Below are 20261 nucleotides of genomic sequence, written 5' to 3'. Positions count from 1 at the left end.
ATTGATGATTAGTAGAAAAATATTTTCAGTCCATTTTCTACAGCACTTGTCCTCATTAGGGTCACGGGTTAATTTGAGCCTATCCCAGCTGATTTGGGGTGAGAGATGGGGTACACCCTGGACAGGTCGCTGGTCAATCGCAGGGCAAGATGGATAATCCATCCATCTATTTTCTTAGCCGCTTCTCCTCACTAGGGTCGGGGGCGTTCTGGAGACTATCCCAGGTATCATCGGGCAGGAGGCGGCGTACACCCTGAACTGGTTGCCAGCCAATCGCAGGGCACATACAAACAAACAGCCATTCACACCAATTCACACCTATGGGCAATTTAGAGTTGTCAATTAACCTACCATGCATGTTTTTAGGATGTGAGAGGAAACTGGAGTGCCCGGAGATAAGCCACGCAGGCACGGGGAGAACATGCAAACTCCACACAGGCGGGGCCGGGGATTGAACCCGGGTCCTCAGAACTGTGAGGCTGACGCTCTAACCAGTCGCCCACCGTGCCGCCAGATGGATAATCATTAAACAAATATTTCCCTTAATCCATTCCATCATACATATCCCAACTGATTGGGGGAAAGGTCTGGTACACCCTGGAATGGTCACCAGTCAATTGCAGGGCAAGATTAATCAATAAACAAATACAGTATTTCCCATCTATCCAATTAATTTATTGCTTGTTGTCATTAGGGTCCGTGTGAGTTTGAGCCTATCTCAGCGGACTGGGTGAGAGGCGGACTGCACCTCGGACTGGTCGCCAGTCAATTGAAGGGTATAATTGACCATCATTTAAATAAAAAAATTAAAAACTAAAAATCTAAAAATTAAGTTGTTGTTACTGAATGTTAAATTTATCAACTACAAACGCTTATTTTTTAATTGTTTTGAAAAATTTAAAACAAATTTCCAAAAATTTCAAATCACATTTGTGATTCTAAAGTTCATGCAACGGTCGCTGCGCTGAATGTAATATGCGAATTATTTGGGGAGGTTGTTTGTTTTTCTTTCCAAAGAGCACATGTGCCAAATTCGGGGTGGTGGACTCTAATACAGTACTGTATTTTATTTATAGGCAATGAATCAACGCCATGTGGACGTAGTAACTTCCTCACGGAGAATGAGTGAGGCACGGTTTTGATTTTTTTTTTTTTTTGTACAGTTGGGAGCCTCCTTGAAGGACAAAGGCATGTGCAGCGGGGGTTCCGAGTGGGCGGGACAACGTAAAGAAGGGGGCACGCAGGCGCTAATGTGATTGGCTAAGAGTTGTGTGGGGGGCGGAGCCACATATCAGGCATATATAGTTACAGTCGCCACTTGTCCCCGTAGTGGCCGTAAAGAACAGAGCAGTTGTGAACGCGACCGGAGGATCCGTCACGTTACGTTAGCTAACTGTTGCGACCAAGTTGTTTTACGCGCAACACAGCGAGTCTGTGTACTATTTTTCTACATTTCCCCCCGCCACTAATGCCGGGCCGTCATTCGAGCTCAGTGAAGTCAGTTTCGCCAGCGTGTGGTGCTTTGGCCGGCTCGCCAATGCTTCTGCATCAGTTTATGAACGGAGCCCTGGAAGCCATGCATCCCACAGCGCTCCAGAAGGACACCACTTTTACCAAAATCTTCGTCGGCGGGCTGCCGTACCACACGAACGACGCTTCGCTGAGAAAGTACTTCGAGGCCTTTGGAGACATTGACGAGGCTGTAGTGATAACCGACAGGCAGACCGGCAAATCGAGAGGCTACGGCTTCGTAAGTACAAGTCGAGTCCGTCACCTCTCCCCGCGATGGAGTGAGTGCACATGTTGCCCAACTGAGTGGAATGCATTGCATTTGCCGTGGTGAGGTTTGTCCTTTTTTTTTTTATGTGTGGAACCATCGCACGTCCATGTCGACTTTGTGCTGTGTTCTTCTACTTGAATTGTCTCTATTTTAATGAGGATGAGGGATCACACAAGTTAACTTAAGAAGATTATAATTCCGCATATGTCTGCCCCCAACCCCAACGACACCCCCATTCCGCCCCGAACAACCCTGTTTTATGGCTTAAAAGTGTGGGAGAGTCTGTCTGACTGCTCTTGGTTCCTTTATATGGTTATTTTGGAGCAGCAGCGGTGGGAGAGGTTGACCTTGTACAGAATGCCCTCCATTGTCATGGACGGAAGCGCCTCCATTGCTCACTGTTTAGGTGATTTACATTGGAACTTTGCTGCTTTTGGAAGGAATTGTCTTCATCCTGTGTATGTGTGGTAAACTTTGCGAAGATCTTATCTTTTGGAGGCTTTAGTCAGTCTCCCTGGCCTAACTTTTGGGCCCCCTCCTATACCATGAAGCATCACATATATAAATCATGATGGGATTGTTTAAAAAGCCAGCGAACCAAAAGTGTCCTGTTGCATTCTCAGTCCCCGCTAATAGGTGACTTATCCCGTGTCCCTGCCAGATAAAACCGGCCGTTCTCCCTTTGACACAAAGCACAGAAGCCATGTGAGCAATGCAAATATTTACCAGAACTGTGGAAAGACCCATCAACACCAGTTCTATCAGGCCAAAGAAGGAATGGAAAATTGTTACGTGTGTATGTTTACAGGCACCATGGAAGACAATTGCTTGGTGTTTACATATCAGCTCCTAAACCAGAGAAAACTCTCCTTACGAGTCTTGTCGCTAACGGTTGAGCGTGGAGACCGGTGGTTCCGGTTAAACAGGCTTGTAGGGATGCGCATGCTGTCAGCCATGCACGTAGTTAGGTGACCAGCTGAAGTCATAAACTGCTCATTTTGTTTGGCGATGGTGGGTGTAAGCCAGCAGAAAGGGGGCGGGCGGGGTGCCCCAAAGCTGAGCTCACCTTTTATCTAAACACACTTCAGAGGTGGATTAGTGGGTCCCCCACAGCAAGGCTCCACACAGTGTAAACAAAGCCTCGTTCCTTCCTGTGTTCACAACACAGACGCCGGAGAGGGCTTTTTGTCGCCTTGCGGCATTTAAAAATGCCCTCTAAAACAATGATAGCCATGGCCTGAATTCATTCATTCATACGCAGCTTGGTCGACTCAGTGAGCTGACTGAAGCCACTGAGTTGGCAGAACATGGAAATCAAAACAGACGGGCTTGTGTAATGCCAGGAGGGAGAAAGGAGGGGGCTGGACTAAGACAAGCTCCTTAATATTACATCCCTAATTGGATAAGCTCCTTAATTGTTACTCCTCGTAAATCCATAATTCAGCAGGTATGCCAAGGCTGCTGTCATTTGGTTGCTTAAAAAAAACATTTGCCTTGTTTGGATTTTAAGTGTGAGAATGAGTGACTTTTATTTTATTTTTTTTCCCTAAAAAATGCTTTTGGACAGCATGACACTTAAGCTGTAGATACACATAAAGGAATTCCTCTGTGTCTTATGGAAATGAGTCAACACACTACAGTGAACCCCCTCATATCCTCTGTTCAGAATTAGCTAATTCATATATTTGCAGATTTCCTTTTTTAGAACCTGTCCTCTTGTTATACACTGAAAAACTCTCCTATTAACCCTTTGTTCTCAGGCTAAAGCAATAAACGCGTTACTTTGGTGCCTTATGCCATCTTGGTGCCAAGGAACTATGTTGACGTGAATTGAGGAGCTTCATTTAGACAACAGTAGAGCTTTGCTGCCATCTTGGTGCTGAGAAACTATGCTGAAGTAAATTGAAGACCTTCATTTAGACAACAGTAGTGCTTTGCCGCCAACTTGCGGCATCTGTAGGGACTTACAAACCTGTTTAGTTGGGTTTTAATTACTCGTGGATTTTCGCTATTGGGGGGGCTTCACTGTAGTTTGTATGCACGGTCTGCTAAACTACTGTTTCTCTGCTAGTGTTATCTGCAGTAGAATACTCGTGCCCAATGAAGTTGGGACAGTGGAGGTCTGCAGAGGACGTAGCTCAACCTCACATAGCCGATGTCATGTTTGTTCTTCTAGCAAACCAGTTGAGGCTGAATCAACGGCGTCTCTGCTGGTTGCAGCCAATCAGTGTGGTGCTTTTTTTGTTTTGTTTTGTTTTTTTTGCCTCAATTGCTTTAAGACACAACTTCGACCAAATTCTTAACCATCAATTATTATTCCTATCACAATGTTCATCGCCAGGTAACGATGACAGACCGAGGGGCGGCCGAGAGAGCCTGTAAGGATCCCAACCCCATAATTGACGGCAGAAAGGCCAATGTCAACCTGGCCTACCTTGGTGCCAAGCCCCGCAGCTTACAAACAGGTGGGACATGTTGTCTTTTTTCCATCTACTTATTCATGTGTTCCCATCTTGATAAACCAGCCAGCTGCAGCTATGACTTACATGAAGGATCATACTAGTCTATTCTTGATAATAAGAACTACATAGGAACTAGGGATCACAAACATATGGGTGGATAACATATCGCATATCCTAAGGGAAAGTGTTTGAATCTTTTCTCTTCCAAACCTAATGACAATCAGCCCTGTTTCTGCTACAGTGAATGCCCGTTTATCACAGCGGATGCATTCCACAGGCTGCTGCAATAGGTGGGAAAAAACACACACACACATATAGCGAGACCAAAAGAAAAATGTGAAAAATTGTTTTACCTCTTTCACATCCTTTAAACACACTTGAAATGATTGAAACACACTTTTTGAGTATTCGTTATTACTATTAGTTTTAATTGTAGTACTTTTTAAAGTATTCCTTAGTTCTCACTCTCTCGTTCGCACAGTTTGCCAAATAAGAGGTAAAGGATGCTTGCTTCAAGCATTTGTCGCTCCAAGTTTATTGTAAAAATGACACAGTAAACATTGTATGTTTAAACACCAAACGGTTTAACCAAACCATATATTAATGAAAGACTTAATGGTTAATGCTAACATGTAAGATAAGATGAAATGCCATAATTGGGATAATGGAGATCCATGGCATAGATCTTATGGAAATTATAAACCTTTAAACAACTGTTTAAAGCATTTTCAAATGCCAGATTAAAAAAAAAAAGACTAAAATGAATAATTCCAAACTTTTTACTTTACTGTGACATGTAATATGTACTCAATTGAAATGTTTTTTTTTTTTTTTTTTTTTTATCTCTTTGAGAAAGGAAGTAAAAATAATCGAGAGAAGGTTGTTGCATAAGTGTGCACACCATCTCATAACTGGGGATGTACAGTGTGTGGCTGTTTTCAAAATTAACCAATTACTTTTAAACTCATGTTGATTGTCACCATTTAAAGTGCCTCTCATTAACCCCAAATAAAGTTCAGATGTTCTAGTAGGCTTTTCGTGACTTTAGCTGTTCTAGTAGAAGCCTGAAGATTTTGTGCTCCCAGTGACTAGTATTTGGACCTGTTCATAATTCCTTCCACCTAGACTATGGCCCCAGTTCCAGCTGAAGAAAAAAAAGCCCCAAAGCATGATGCTGCCACTATCATGCTGTATTGTAGGTATTGGGTTCTTTTGGTGATGAACAGTGTTGTTTGTGACAAACATATCTTTTGGAATTTTGGCCCAAAAGTTTAACTCTGGTTTCAAAGGACCATAACACATTTTATAAGATAAGGCTTCTGTCTTGCCAGGCTACCCCATAACCCAGACATACAGTATGAAGAAGACAGGAGATTGTTGTCACATGTACTGAACAGCTATTAGTTGCCAGAAATTTCCGCTGCTCCTTCAATGTTGCTGTTGGCCTCTTGGCAGACTCCCTGACTTGATTCGGTCCAATTTTGGAGTGATGTCTAGTTCTCGGTAATGTCACTGTTGTGTCGTATATTTGCCACTTGTTGATGACTGTCAACAACATGTGTTCCATGTTGTGTGTAATGCCTTGGAAATAATTTTCTACCCTTCTCATGACTGAGACCTTTGAACGATGAAATGCCTCTGATGTTGTGGAAGCTCTCTGTGAACCATAGCTTGTGCTGTAAGATGTGACTGCACAAATGTCAGGAAAAGCCTACTAGAACATCTGAACTTTATTTGGTGTTATCAGAGGCACTTTAAATGGTGGCAGATGTCTGCTGACCCCCATTTAAAATGAGTTTGAATGTGAATGTGGTTAATTCTGAACTCAGCCACATGAAGTTTTAAGAGGGTGTGCACACACACACCACATTATCTCGTTTTTTTTACTTACTGTCTGTAAAATATTTCTTCTTTTTTAACTGAGTTGTAAAGCTTACAGGTCATTATGGTGGAAAATGTTTTGAAATCATTCATCTTGGTCTAATTTTATTTATATCACAAAACCTGGGCATTTGAACAGGGGTACGTAGAGTTTTTATATCCACTATACAGTATATTCTCCCTGCGGGGAAGAGCCATCGCCACGTCCTCGCTTATCTTAATTGTGTCTGCAAAGAGCTCAGTGCTGTGCGGCATTTTGCGGCACAACGTGATACTGCACTGGAGGCGCACAACTCTAAATTTGAACTTACCTGTATACAGTGGTAGCCCGCTATTTGCGGGGGAATAGGGACTGAGCTGGACCGCGAATGGTAAAAATCTGTGGATAATTGACACCCAATATGCAGTAATTGCATTGGAAGAGAAAAAAAAAACTTTTTTTTTAACCCAACAAATTCTTGAATAAGTGCGGGTAAACCACCAATAAGTGTTTTTGGGGCTGGTCCCCCCCCCCCAAAGAAAAAAATAATTTATTAAATCTATTTTTAATCGGGGGGGAGAGAAAATGGGAAAAAATCAGCGAATAGGTGAATGCGCAGGTGCCGAACCGGGAGTATGCGGGTGTCCACTGTACTGTAACAACACATAAAAACGATCGCTTAAAAATCCGCAACGCTGCGGGGGAATGCAAGATGAACCGCGATATAGCGGAAGGGGGGGTTCACAGTATTGCACATTGTTTGCACAAAGATTTAAACAGGCCCTGCCTCTGTCTCCCCATGGTCTCTGTATATTGTTCTCTGCTCCTCCTCTGTAAATGCAAATGTGTGTGTTCGTGGGTGTGTCTGACAGTCGACCTCGTATCTTGCAGGCATATCCATCGGAGTGCAGGCCATTCACCCAGCATTCATCCAGAGGCAGTATGGGTAAGTGAAAGGGAGTGGGCGCTTGTTGTGTGCGTGCTCTTGTGTTAGACGCTTTGTGCGGTGCCACTAGGCCACCTATTCCTTGGACAAACAGGGCCTCTGGAAAGTACATGTCAGTTTCTGGGCCAGCATGCAACTCCAGAGGGTCTCTATTAGCATATTAGAGTTTTCTAGGCCAGGGAGCTAGCTCACATATCTGTGATAATAGAAGGGCATTCCAGAGGTGAATGTGTGACTCAGTTGTTAAGTTTTGTCAGGAGCTTATTGACTTGTCCACTCTTCCTTGAGTGGGCTGGGCATCCTGGAAGCAGCTGTGTTGTACAAACAGCCGCTCAGAGATATGGTCTGCTGAGCGCCTAATGAGCGTTTCACTATATTAATGAAACCTTGACACCACCAACCACCTGCGGCTCTTGCCTATCACTACAGCAACCTTTTTTAAACCCAGAGTACGACGTACATTCATGAAGTTGCGTTTTGTGGCTTCACCTTCACTCCCAGCATTTTTATAGAATCAAACATCATCCTAGTAAAAAGTAGTGCGCTGTAATTAGCAGAACATGGACAGTTTGAGGAGGTTATCTGACCTTTGACGAGCTTCTTTGATATTATGACAAAATATAAAGCATCCTAACAATAACAATGCTTGCAAGCGTCTACAACTGAAAAATAAAGTGCAAGAGTAGAAAATAGGTTTATGTTTTAAATTAAAAAAATATATTAAAAAAATTAAAAAAAATCATAAAGTATGGGTCTGTTCCCCTCACATGACACGTTTAACACGTTAAACAAACACAGTACATGTACATGACACTAACTGGCTTCTGTTGTACTGTATATTGTGTAGGTCAATTGTTAGCGTGTACTTGGAGGCAATTTTAATGGACTGGACTATTTGGTTGAAATCAACAAGGGCCTTTTTCACAAAATCAAAGTGATGCCCTTTTACAGTATATTGAACAGACCAGGGCTCATCAGGGTTTTAAGAGTGCATCTTCCTGGAAATCCCAGGATTTTCCACTCTCCATAGGGACAATGATAAAATAACACGTCTCCCCACTACCCCCCCCAAAAAAACTGTCTTTAAGTGGCAGTGATTGTCTATTCATGTCCCATTTAATCAACCCGCACTGGGTATTAATAATCTGCTGGGAATATATCCCATTTTGTTCCGGGTCACACAGAGGACCCTGGAAAGTCCCATATCTGTTTCCATGGCGATCACAGATTGCACCAAAAGCCCTCAGGGTTTTAAAATGTGGTGTTTTGAGGTATGGATATGGCAGGTGCTGGCTCATATTACAGCCTTTTACACCCCTTTAATCACCCATGGCCACCACCAGAGATGCAGAGTGACACACCAAGCACCTGTCCTCTTGGCCCTGAGTTTTCGAGATGGTGAGTGACAGACGCAGGCCTCCCTAAGTCGCATGGCCTACAAGTGGCTTTTCTTTCACCCCCCTCTTGACGACATATGGTGTGCTGACATGGTCTGAAGTGGGATTGTAAGCGGAACAGTAGTATTGTATACAGTGTGCGCGTGTGTTATAGCTATAGTCAGCAGATGCTTAGGACTGTAAGGGTCAGAGGAGGTGAGGCCAGTATTATTGTTTTTGATATGAAGGACCACCCCCACCATATTCACGCATACTTTCCTGGTCCACAGTCATCTACAGTATGTATGTAGGCTTGTTCATTTTGCCCTGTGTTTTGATTTACTGTAAATCAGTCTCTTCCCTAGCTGCCACTAGCACTGTGAAAGCTGACACCTCTGTGAGACAGTGTGGGAGATAAAGTGGGGGGGTCCGAGTTTGGTAGTTAAAGGGGAGGGGTGGGTGTTGGGGGTTGCTTTTAATGAGGCAGCGTGCATCCTAGGAAACACACCACTACAGGTGTGAAACGTCGCACCCCAGAATTCATCCTCAAGTGGAAAGGGAAGGATACTAGGCGGCTTGTTTCCATGTAAATGCCTAAAAGGAACGAGATACACTGGTTGAGTACTTTTAAATATTAATTTTTAATATCAGCTTGACTAACAACCAAAATCATAATGGTGTGAACCACACCGCTGCTGTTGTGTTGTTGCTGTTGCAGTGTGTTTTAAATTTACTGCAACCAGTAAATCATTACTTGCAGAAGTCCAACTTTAAACTTTCATATAAACCGATGCAGAGTATTCAAAGTACACATTTGGGGAAGACTGCTTGTGCACCTTCGCACATTTTCTATATAAAGTGGCTGTTTCCATCTGAATGAGGTTCCTTTTCACAAATGTGTAGTCCTATGTGTTGACATATCCTAAACACTATTAGACATTCTCTTCTGATGCACACGTGTTACACTGCAAAAGCTGATAGTCATTTCATTTCCAGAAATATGTCGCACCTGTCTGTGATATCCTGATGACAATGTGGCCGTCAGGCTTTTCCTGCCTGTATTTGTAATATTTACAAGTTACATTGAGATGCGACATAGGGCAAAGGTAGAGGTGGCAAAGGCCAAACAAGAGGCATATGATGACATGTATGCCAGGTTGGACACTAAAGAAGGAGAAAAAGATCTATACAGGTTGGCCAGACAGAGGGATAGAGATGGGAAGGATGTGCAGCGGGTTAGGGTGATTAAGGATAGTGATGGAAATATGTTGACCGGTGCCAATAGTGTGCTAGATAGATGGAAACAATACTTCGAGGAGTTGATTAATGAGGAAAATGAGTGAGAAGGGAGAGTAGGAGAGGCAAGTGTGGTTGACCAGGAAGTGGCAATGATTACCATATTTTCACGAACATAAGGCGCACTTAAAAGTCTTAAGTTTTCTCCAAAATGGACGGGGCGCCTTATGTGTGCACAGAGTTCCAAAATCTGTAAATGTTGTTGTGTGACTTTGATGAGCACTCCGCTTGACTGACTGGGAGCATTTCCTGCCGACACGCTGCTTATATAGAGGAAAGGCGGACGTGACTGAGGACAGCATGGCTGGATGGACGAGGAGAAAATGAGAGGGTGGCTGAGTAAGGTGTACGTAAAGAGACCAGATTTGATCTGTTGATCTGTGACTCCATGCGCACCCGTCTCACAGCCGCTGTGAAAAACCAAGTGCAGCAAATGAACTCGGAGCTTGCCATCATTCCGGGAGGCCTGACGGAGGAACTCCAACCGCTGGACATCGGTGTAAACAGGGCGTTCAAAGTGAAGTTCCGAGCGGCGTGGGAGGGATGGATGACAGACGTCTGGGCTAAGGTATCTGCTTTGACTGTTGTCCGAGCTTTCGCGAAAGCCGGCATCTTTGCTGAACAGCCCCCCGGCAACGAGACTGACTCCGACAATGACGAGAGGGAACCTGCCATGTTTGATGGAGAACTTGCCCAGCTGTTCATTTCGGATACAGAAGATGAGGACTTTGATGGATTTGTGGATAAGGATTGATAAAAAAAATAACGTCACATTGTTAAATACTTCAATAAAGTACAACCAAACTCAGTTTTGGTCCCGCTGCCTTTTTAAAAACATATGCTAGCATGCATGCTAGCGTATGTTTTAGCGTGCATGCATGCTACCTGTGTTAAATACAGAAATAGACCCCGTAACTGAGACTGCGCCTTTTAGTACCTTATGGTTGCGAAAATGCAGTAGTAAGGGGGGAGTTAGAAAGGCATTAAAGAGGATGAAAAATGGAAAGGCAGTTAGTGCTGATGACATTTCTGTGGCGGTATGGAAGCATCAAGGAGAGGTGGCTGTGGAGTTTTTGACCAGCTTGTTCAATAGAATTCTAGCGTGTGAGAAGATGCCTGAGGAATGGAGGGGAAGTGTGCTGGTGCCCATTTTTAAGAACAAGGGTGATGTGCAGAGCTGTGGGAACTATAGAGGAATAAAGTTGATGGGCCACACAATGAAGTTATGGGAAAGAGTAGTAGAGGCTAGACTCAGGACAGAAGTGAGTTACAGATGCATTATTTGCCTTGAGTATGTTGATGGAAAAGTGCAGAGAAGGTCAGAAGGAGCTCCATTGTGTCTTTCAAGATCTAGAGAAAGCCTATGACAGAGTACCCAGAGAGGTACTGTGGTACTGCATGCGGAAGTCTGGAGTGGCAGAGAAGTATGTTAAAATAATACAGGACATGTACTAGGGCAGCAGAACAGTGGTGAGGTGTGCTGTAGGTGTGACAGACCAATTTAAGGTGAAGGTGGGACTGCATCAGGGATCAGCCCTGAGCCCCTTCCTGTTTGCAGTGGTGATGGATAGGCTGACAGATGAGGTTAGACTGGAATCCCGTGGACCATGATGTTTGCAGATGACATTGTGATCTGCAGTGAAAGGAGGGAGCAGGTGGAGCAACAGTTAGAAAGATGGAGGTATGCACTGGAAAGCAGAGGAATGAAGATTAGCCGAAGTAAAACAGAATATATGTGTGAAGAAACGCAGGTTGGAACGGGTGGAGGAAGGTGTCAGGTGTGTTATGTGACAGAAGAGTCTCTGCTTAGGATGAAAGGCAAAGTTTACAAGACAGTGGTGAGGCCAGCCATGATGTACGGATTAGAGACAGTGGCACTGAAGAAACAACAGGAGGCAGAGCTGGAGGTGGCGGAAATGAAGATGTTGAGGTTCGTTCTCGGAGTGACCAGGTTGGATAAAATTAGAAATGAGCTCATCAGAGGAACAGCCAAGGTTCGATGTTTTGGAGACTGTTAGAGAGCGCAGACTTGCATGGTTAGGACACGTCCAGAGGAGAAATAGTGAGTATATTGGTAGAAGGATGATGAGGCTGGAGCTGCCAGGCAAGAGTGCAAGAGGAAGACCAAAGAGAAGGTTGACGGATGTCGTGAGGGAAGACATGAGGGCAGTTGGTGTTTGAGAGGAGGATGCAGGAGATAGGCTTACATGGAAAAGGACGACTCGCTGTGGCGACCCCTAACGGGACAAGCCGAAAGGAAAAGAAGATGATTTGTAATATTTGCAAGCATTCAGTTCAAGTATGCGTCTCTGACCAGGCCATCCGCACAGTGCCGTTGTGTCAAAATCACACAGGCTAGCCGCAGTCAGCACAAAAGCAGCTAATCTCGTTTTTTTCTGGCCCGTGTCCACATTCCCCTGTCACTGGTTCACGGTCCACAGCAGAGCTCTCAGCATCCACTTACTGCTTATCTCTACAGATAGAAGTTAAAATTAAAGCAAACACCTCTTTGTGTTGTATCAATAAAATGATTGCTTTTGTCTCTCCTTATCCTCTGCATTCCATTTGAACGACATGATCCATTTCGATTTCCATGTGGTAGTTTACATCAGCGGCCTCCAGCCAAGGCCAGCGACAAGGCATGTTCTGTACACATGACGGGTGTGCGGGCACCACGCACACACTAATGTATACTCGTCGCAAGCGGTGCATGAGGCTGAATACTACTTGTTTGCTCATTGACCATTGTAGCCTATGTATAACCATGCCATTCATTCATCAGATTAGTTTCTGACATTGTATTTTGCTCCTGCTCAGGGATGAAGTGGTTGACTTTTAAAGGGGACAAATTGTTGAAAATTGGCTTTGATATTTTTTTATACAAATAGGCAGCGGTGGTTAGGAACGCGTTACATTTGCTCAAGTAGCAGTTTGGATAAGTTGTACTTGTTAGAGAAGTTTGAATGCAGCATACTTTGTACTTGTACTCAAGTATTTGTGAAGAAGATACGGTACTTTTATTCTGTTACAATGATCTACATGCAGCTTGCTACTTTTATTTATCAGTTATTGCTTATTTATCTTTGGTTTTTTTTTTACCCGTGTGCCATCTGTTTCGACCACGACTTCCTCATTCGGCACAGTTTGCTCCGATACAACGTAACCGCTAGTGAAGTTTGACTCTAGTTCACCAATCAAATGACACAAGACTGTCACATGACCGCACACAACTTCTTCTATTGGGCGTCGCAGTATTGTTTGGGACTGTCTGCCCAAACGTGGCTATACCATCTTACTTCTAAATTGAGAAATAAGTTGCAGCTGTTTTTGTTGTTGTTTTACCTGCGCATATTAGCCCACATTAGCCCTATTTTATGGTAATTAAAAGTAACTGTAAAAGATGCATCTTTTGGGGTACGTGCTAATCGCGCACACAGACACACACACACAGCACATTCACATTTTATTTGGTGATTTGTATTTTATTTGACATTAATGCTTTGATTTAAAAAAAAAAAAATATTTAAATAAAATAAAAAATCAATAAATAAATCAGAGGTTACCATTTACTCAGTAGTTGAGTGTTTTTTTTTCACCTAGTACTTTCTTACTTTTACCCAAGTGATTTTTGGGAGGACTACTTTTTACTTCTACAAGAATCGTTACTTTCAAGTAACAGTACTCTTACTTGAGTACAATATTTGTCTCCTTTCCCCCACCTCTGCAAATACAGTAGGTCTCTGGAGTGCCTGCCCACCCATCAAGTGTGAAATTAAACAACCAAGTACATTTTTTATCTGGCTATTTCTGAGAATGTCTGAATTGTGACATCACAAACGCCGTTCATTTGCAGTACTGACTCTGGAGGGAGTCTCGGTCTCCCGAAGTCTCCAATAAGGCCCACAAAGAGTCACTAGATTTGTTGCTTGTCTCTTTTAGAAATTTTATTGTATTTTCTACAGGGGTCGAAAAGGTCACAGACTGTAGTGAGAACGTAGTTAAGGCCCAAACACTGGGTCGTTGCTTGCGTCAATCACATGTCAAGTACATTCCCAAATTACAGAGCCCCTGTCTTGATGCAATGATCCAATCTGTCTTTTTTCTGTTTTTGCTTGACAATAATCCTCCTCCTGTCCAACTTCCTGCCTGCCATGGTTGCTGTATGCTGCCAGCTGACGATCAGAGGACACCCCCCTTGTCCCCCAAATATAGGACTAGTCCCGAGGAAGGGTTTGACAGAAAATGTCCCACCCCCACATCTCCTCTCTGCGCAAGGTGCCAGTGATGGCTTGAGAGTGTCGTGCAGTGCTGTGTGCTGTGATGGATTGGAGTGCCTTTTTATCTTTTCCAGTTTTGTGTGCGAGTGATATGAAGTGAAGAGGTCACACCGATTGCGGTGTGACTCTACCTATTATGGCATGGTTTGGGGTTTGCAGTGGTTACTGGCGTGTGGGAGGGTGGTGTGTGCGCGTGTCGGTGAGCGTGATGACATCCCTATCCTTGCATGCTTCCGTCTCTTGCTTTGTTGATTCCATGGCAGCCTCTCATTACTGATGATTGAAGACTGAAAGTGAAATGTTTTTATCAGCACTGAGAGGCAGCTCAGTGAGTGACATTTGTTGTGATGGTCTTGTCTCTGTCCATAAATGTTTTGCCAATGAAAACTATAGCATCGAGTTTTGAAAGCAGTAGGGGTCTCGATAAAAAAAATTTTCATTACTTTTTTTTAAGGGGAACTTCTATCTGCTATTCCTCTCTGCTCTACCTTTCAAACACTGGATAGCTCCTCAACGCAGAACAGAGCAAATCCTGTTGGATCGAGCGGCAAAAGAAGCACCATATCAACCAAGCAGACCAGTTTTGCTCAGTTCATATGCATTGTCTTGCCTTTCCATTGTCAAAAGTAGGGCCCGACCGATTAATCGGCTGATATTTAGCTAATTTTCCTCTCTTAAACAAATACTAAAGGACGAAGTGTTGTAAAACAGTCAAATGTTCTACCTTTAATTCATATCAGTGTTGTTGTAAGTGTTAAGGGACCAAAGACCAAGTTATTTTATTCATTATATATTTAAATTAATCATCTGATTTATCAGTTATCGGAATTTTATTTCTGTAAGTGATTTTAAAACATTGGTAGATGTGTAATGTACAGTACATATAACATGGTGTATGAGTGAGCTGAAGCTGGTAGTTAGTTTTTTTTTTTTTTAACTAAAATGTTAATCGGGATTGCTAATCATTTAGCATTTTGCTGTCTCAAATTCTGTACACCAAATTTATACCATACACTCAGTACCAACATATGCAGTTTAAGTATTGAAGTCCATCCCTCATAAATGAGAATAAAATGCATGTTTGTAGTAAAATAAAAATAAATAAGGGGCCGGGGGGATTATTATTGTTTTATTTTTTATTATTATTATTATTATTATTTATTTTTATCAATAGCCAATAGGAGAATTGATTCTAAAAAGATTTGATCGTGACAGCCCTACTGCAATCTGTCAGTTGCTCTGCAAAGAATCCTCTCATGGCAATGGAATGGTGAGACCATAATATACTCTTCTCGAAACCCACCTTCGCACCAAGCGGTACAGCTAAGGCAAAGAGGAATATGACCTATAGTTTAATACTGCCTGTTGACATTCTTCATTAACAATAAACGTGTATAGTTTTGATGTTTGTTCTTAGTATAAGTATTTTGCAAAAGTCATTAAGCCATGACTAGCCTTGCTACAATGACCTTTTTCACATTGCAGTCATTTTGACATACTGCAATAGTAAATAGAAGAGCTGATGATAACGCAGAAAATGCAAGTAATTGTATCCACAAAACCTTGTTGGTGGTTGTTTTCACAATTTGATGTCACAAATGGAACCGATCATCATCAATCATAAGATCCACCTGTCATCCTGTATAAAGCAGGAAGTCGCCTGCTAACTAACAGGTGGACAACCATAAATATGATTCACCACATCAGTGTACTTCTGCTAATAAATGACATTTATAGTAGTTGTACTGTATTGTATGTGGTCATTCTAGCATCGCTAACAGAATGCATTTATAGTGGCTGCAAAAGACATTTGCACTGTACTGGATGTCAAGCAATTAATGGTCCTCAGCATGTCCAGCTTGGGAGCGGAGGGTCAGGGCTTGAGTCTTGCTGTGGACAAAACAAAGAAATAGCCACTAGTTGTTGGATGCAATTCTGCATCCTGACTACTGTCGAGGTGCTTTTGAGCATCACACTGACATGCTTCTCAGCTCAGGGATGCGGTCCCCATTTGCACGCTTTGTCACTTTAATGTGTGTGGTGTGAGAGAAAAATATACAACGGAGTTTAAATTTAATTTCCCCTTGAGGGATTGAAATCAGTGCAAACAGGTTATTTGGGGAGTCCTGGTTTTAAAAAAAAAAAGGGGGGGGTGACTTGGTTCTAGAGACCCTGTGACCCCTGCACCACACAGCTTTAATTACCTAAGAGCTACAGCAGCATTGATAAGCCCCCTGCAGCGTGTGTGCGTGTGTGTGTGTGTGTGTGCGTGTGTGTGTGTGTGTTGTGTGTGCGTGAAAAGCAGCAGCTGTTAAAACACTCTGCTGGTGCCTGAACTTGAAAACCTGCCAGTGACAGCTGACTCTATCATTCAAGCGGCCCTCCCCACGCTTGGAGCTGAGAAGGCCTAACCGAACATGTTTGGTAGGTTTTCGCTAACTGACATCAGAGACAGAATGTCGAGTCGTCTCCATCTCTTCCTAACTGCCTGTCGTTCGCTCATCCATGAGAGTCGTTGCTCCCCAGAGTTTATTTTACGCTCTGGAGGCAATGTATACAATAGAAGCCAGACCCTCTTGCCTGACAAACCTTGTTTGGTCTTTTTGTGCGTCTGCGCAGGTTGGCCCCGCCCTACGTCTACCCGCAAGCCTACGTGCAGCCCAGCCTGGTTCTGCCCGCCCAGCTCTCGTCCTCTGTGAGTAGCAGCCCGTACCTGGACTACAGCGCGGCCTACACGCAGTATGCCCAGGCCGCCTTCGATCAGCAGTATCCCTACGCCGCCTCCCCGGCCGGCTTCCTGGGTTACAGCTACGCCGCCAGCCCCAGCGCCACCGTGGGGCCGGCCCCCGCCGCGACGGCGCCGTCCACCGTGCTCCCCGCCCTGCCCTCGGCCGGCGGGCCGGCCTCGGCCTTCCTGCACTACGCTCCGCAACAGCAAATCCAGCCCGACCGCATGCAGTGAGCTGGGGAGGGAGCGTGAAGGCAGGGTGGAAAAGGTGGGAGAAGGGGGGACCTTATGAACCGAGGATGGCAAAAACGCCCTTTGGGGCTACCTTGTTTTCGGGGCGTTTCAGGAAACGGATTTGGGACTATTGCACTATACGCTATGTATCAGGATGTCCTCTTTGCTCGTTGGGCAAAGGGTGAAGGTGTGGGTGGGAGGTCTTGGGGGTTGTACGGATTGGCAAAGTGAGAAGCTTTAATGTTTAAGATCGCTTCCAAGGGCTTCTAAAAGCTGAGTCTTCATTTATAATAATTGTTGTTGTTGTTCTTTGTATTGTCCTTTATTATTATATTGATGTCATTGTTTATTTGTAAGCCATCGTTATCATTATCACACCTCTTGGCTCAGTCAGTGGAATGGCGCGTCTGCGGTACATGTTGTTTTGAGAGCATTCGGGGACATATTTACACGCTCCAAAGTATCTCAGCTGGATGTGAGGGTGACTGCTGCCCTCGGACGCTTGGCAGCCGGAGATGACAGGGTGATGACTGCGGAGGCCCGCAGTCAGCCTCCCACTCTCACTATCCTCGGTGAGGTAAAGCACTGCACCGCCAAGAACAAACTCCCAGTGCTCACTCAGCTCAGCTCCGACCTGGAGGACATAATATTTCACCTCTCAAAAACATAAAAAAAAAAAAAAAAAAAAAAAAAAAAAGAAAAGCAACGTCTCAATGTGTGAGCTGCATTGTATTCTGCCTGGACAATGTCAGGAAGACATTTTATGATTCTTTTTATTAAAGAGGCCTTAATAAATAAATCAATAAAAAAAAGTATGCCTTTTTTTAAAATGTCCTGATTCACAAGAGCTCCTTTTGCCAGAGAACGAAGTGCAGACTTTGTAACTGCTCTGTTTTCAGCAGTCAGTCATTAACCTGACCCACTAGTATCTTGCTTATTTTAGGTGGATGGCGATGAGTATGAGCAGTATGTGGCCGTTTGGGACCAAGCGTGCTGTGTATCTGTAATAGATGGTAGCTGACACTGCGCTCAACCAGTGCATTGTTTGCTTGTTTCTCTCCTCTGTATCTCACTGGCACCAATTGTCCAAGCACTGCATTCAAGATATTTTCAGTCCTCAAGTACATTTACAATATTTATATGTGGGTATTTATAAGAGGTACTAAGTTAAGTAGCGTTGTTGTTGTTGTTTTTTTTTTTTTCCCCCTCTCTCTCTTTTTGTACTATGACTGTAGTTGTAGCACTGATGCCGATTAACCTTTTAGAAGCATACCTGCACATCCATGGGTATTGTTTTGTCACCATGTCGGTGCATTTGTGTGAGTGCTGCTACAGATGATGCCTATTTGTAGATCACTCTAGTTGCATCAACAAATGACTTTTATAGTCCCTTTAAGAAAAGCCATACAACAAATTGAGAATAAAGAATTTGTACTTAGAAATGCCTCGACTTTTTTTTAGTAGTCGTATTTCTTTGATTCGCTTTCAACCATCAGTCATTTCAATCGCATCCAACTTCAGATTTCCCAAAAACGAAGCTAACTGTGCAGGGTGAAGCTTTAGCTTATTGTGCCTACAAAAACAAAGCAGCCACTCTAAAACATCCTAAAGAAGTCAAATTAACTCTATAAATAATAATTAAAAACCACAATTTCATCACAACAGTCCAGCTAACAACCAAAAGTTGCATTTTCATAATTACAGCATGTCTGTTTATACAGTATGTGCTTGATTTATATATATTTGCATTCATTTTCACAGCCATTCCATAAATGAACGCCTCTGACATCTCTTCATTATGTTTGGTCTTTTTCACACCTGTTCACCTCGGTCATAACGACTGATTTCAAACCACTTTGGAGTACGACGGGAAAGTCAATTATGTATTTTGTACCATTATCTGTGCAAACACATCTTAAGGTTTGAACATTTAGATAAGTAGGACGTTAGTTGGTTCTTTGAGGTGTGGTGATTTCTAATTTTTTTTTTTGTAAATTCAAAATAGGCCGAATGATGGTTTTATGTGTGTCACCCCATAGTCATTTCTAATTTAGGACATCCTTGGTTTCATTCAAAAAAAAAAAAAGGGCTGCAGTCAATTGTTCCTGTCAATCACTGATGTTTAGTTGTGTTTCATTGTTGGCACATGACTATGGTGGTAACATGGGGTCCCAGGGTTCATTTATGCGTGCTTGTTATCCAGAGGAGCGTGTGCGTCACTGGATCCTTCGCATGTGTGTGTGTGTGTGTGTGTGTGAGGCCCCAGACTTATCAGTCCTCAACACCACCACCTGCCAGGGTGCTATGTGTTCTCTCGACCAGCGCTCAAGCATTCTCTTCGCTGTCAGTTGTTGATTGCCCAAAGGGGGGAGGAAAAAAAAAAAAGAACTTGTATTCCCTTTTGACTCGACAAGCTCAGCTAGTTTTATTTTTCCTTCCAACTTGATCTCGCTTACATCAGCACTTCGAGAAGATGTGTCACTTTAACGTGCCTCTTCGACTGGAGAACGAAACACAGGCAAGGTTGTTGCAAATAAACAGCATCATCCACTATCCACTAAAGGGAAAGTGTGTACAGTATGTATCATTTTAATAAAGACAACAGTAGTGTTGTGCTGCAGAGTTTGTGTTGCAGTCCTTGTGTTAAACTGTCCTCAGATCAGATGTTGAGCTCTCAACCTTTGCTCATTTGTAGCCTCGTTAAATGTTGTACATTCATTGGCTCGGCGTCTTTAGCTACTGATCACAGCTTTTTGTTCAATAAATGCAAGTTTACGGCTCTTGATTTGCATTTGCAACAGTTGGTTTCAACGTGAATTACGTATGTTTGCTGCACACGATGGGAGTGATGCCCCTCAAACACGGTTGAACTCAACTGTGTCTTACTGAGAAAGGTTTCCCATTTTTGTTTGTTGTCATCCTTGAATTCGTATTTCATAAAATGGTAATATATTGATTACACTGATTTTAATGACGCGACACCACTGAAAACAACAACTGCAATGTTAAACTTAATACCCCTCTCAAAGTTGAGCATTTGTATATTGCTAAAGGCAAATTCAGGTGTACCTAATGAATTGTCTGGCGAGGACAATTCCCTTTAAAGGATTTTGTAATATCGGTGGAATAACATAACACAATCTCTGCTGTTTGAGTGTGAACTGGTTGTTCTTGTTGTGAGGCCGCGATGACACCCCTCCCCCACCCCCCTTGTCTTTTTCACTGTTTATCTTTCACTCTCTCGCCACCCTATTCCATGGCTGTGCTCTCACTCGCCCATTGATTTACTCAACTGGCTGTC

General features: G+C 43.3%; 1 protein-coding gene across 2 annotated transcripts; it reads left to right on the top strand.

Moving 5' to 3' along the window:
* Nucleotides 1-1314: 1314 nt before the first annotated feature.
* LOC133483398 (RNA-binding protein 38-like) lies at nucleotides 1315-18402 on the top strand. Of its 2 annotated transcripts, XR_009790098.1 has the most exons (5): nucleotides 1315-1750; nucleotides 4122-4245; nucleotides 6995-7049; nucleotides 13894-13996; nucleotides 16618-16654. XR_009790098.1 is itself a non-coding variant. In XM_061784577.1 (4 exons), exons 1-4 carry the CDS (start codon nucleotides 1469-1471, stop codon nucleotides 16958-16960), a joined length of 804 nt encoding a protein of 267 aa, XP_061640561.1. In that variant the 5' UTR covers nucleotides 1315-1468; the 3' UTR covers nucleotides 16961-18402. The 2 variants fall into 2 exon arrangements, 1 of the variants encoding a protein (XP_061640561.1); XM_061784577.1 differs by lacking the exon at nucleotides 13894-13996 and having other exon boundaries at nucleotides 16618-18402.
* Nucleotides 18403-20261: the final 1859 nt, after the last annotated feature.

Source organism: Phyllopteryx taeniolatus, chromosome 9 (assembly GCF_024500385.1).
Source record: "Phyllopteryx taeniolatus isolate TA_2022b chromosome 9, UOR_Ptae_1.2, whole genome shotgun sequence".
Taxonomy (NCBI): domain Eukaryota; kingdom Metazoa; phylum Chordata; class Actinopteri; order Syngnathiformes; family Syngnathidae; genus Phyllopteryx; species Phyllopteryx taeniolatus.
This window is presented reverse-complemented; position numbering and strand designations above follow the sequence as displayed.

Coding starts and splice junctions, on each gene's coding strand:
- LOC133483398 (XM_061784577.1), top strand. CDS start 1,469: ATGCCGGGCCGTCATTCGAGCTCAGTGAAGTCAGTTTCGCCAGCGTGT. Junction 4,246..6,994: donor GCCCCGCAGCTTACAAACAG/GTGGGACATGTT, acceptor CGTATCTTGCAG/GCATATCCATCGGAGTGCAG. Junction 7,050..16,617: donor TTCATCCAGAGGCAGTATGG/GTAAGTGAAAGG, acceptor GCGTCTGCGCAG/GTTGGCCCCGCCCTACGTCT.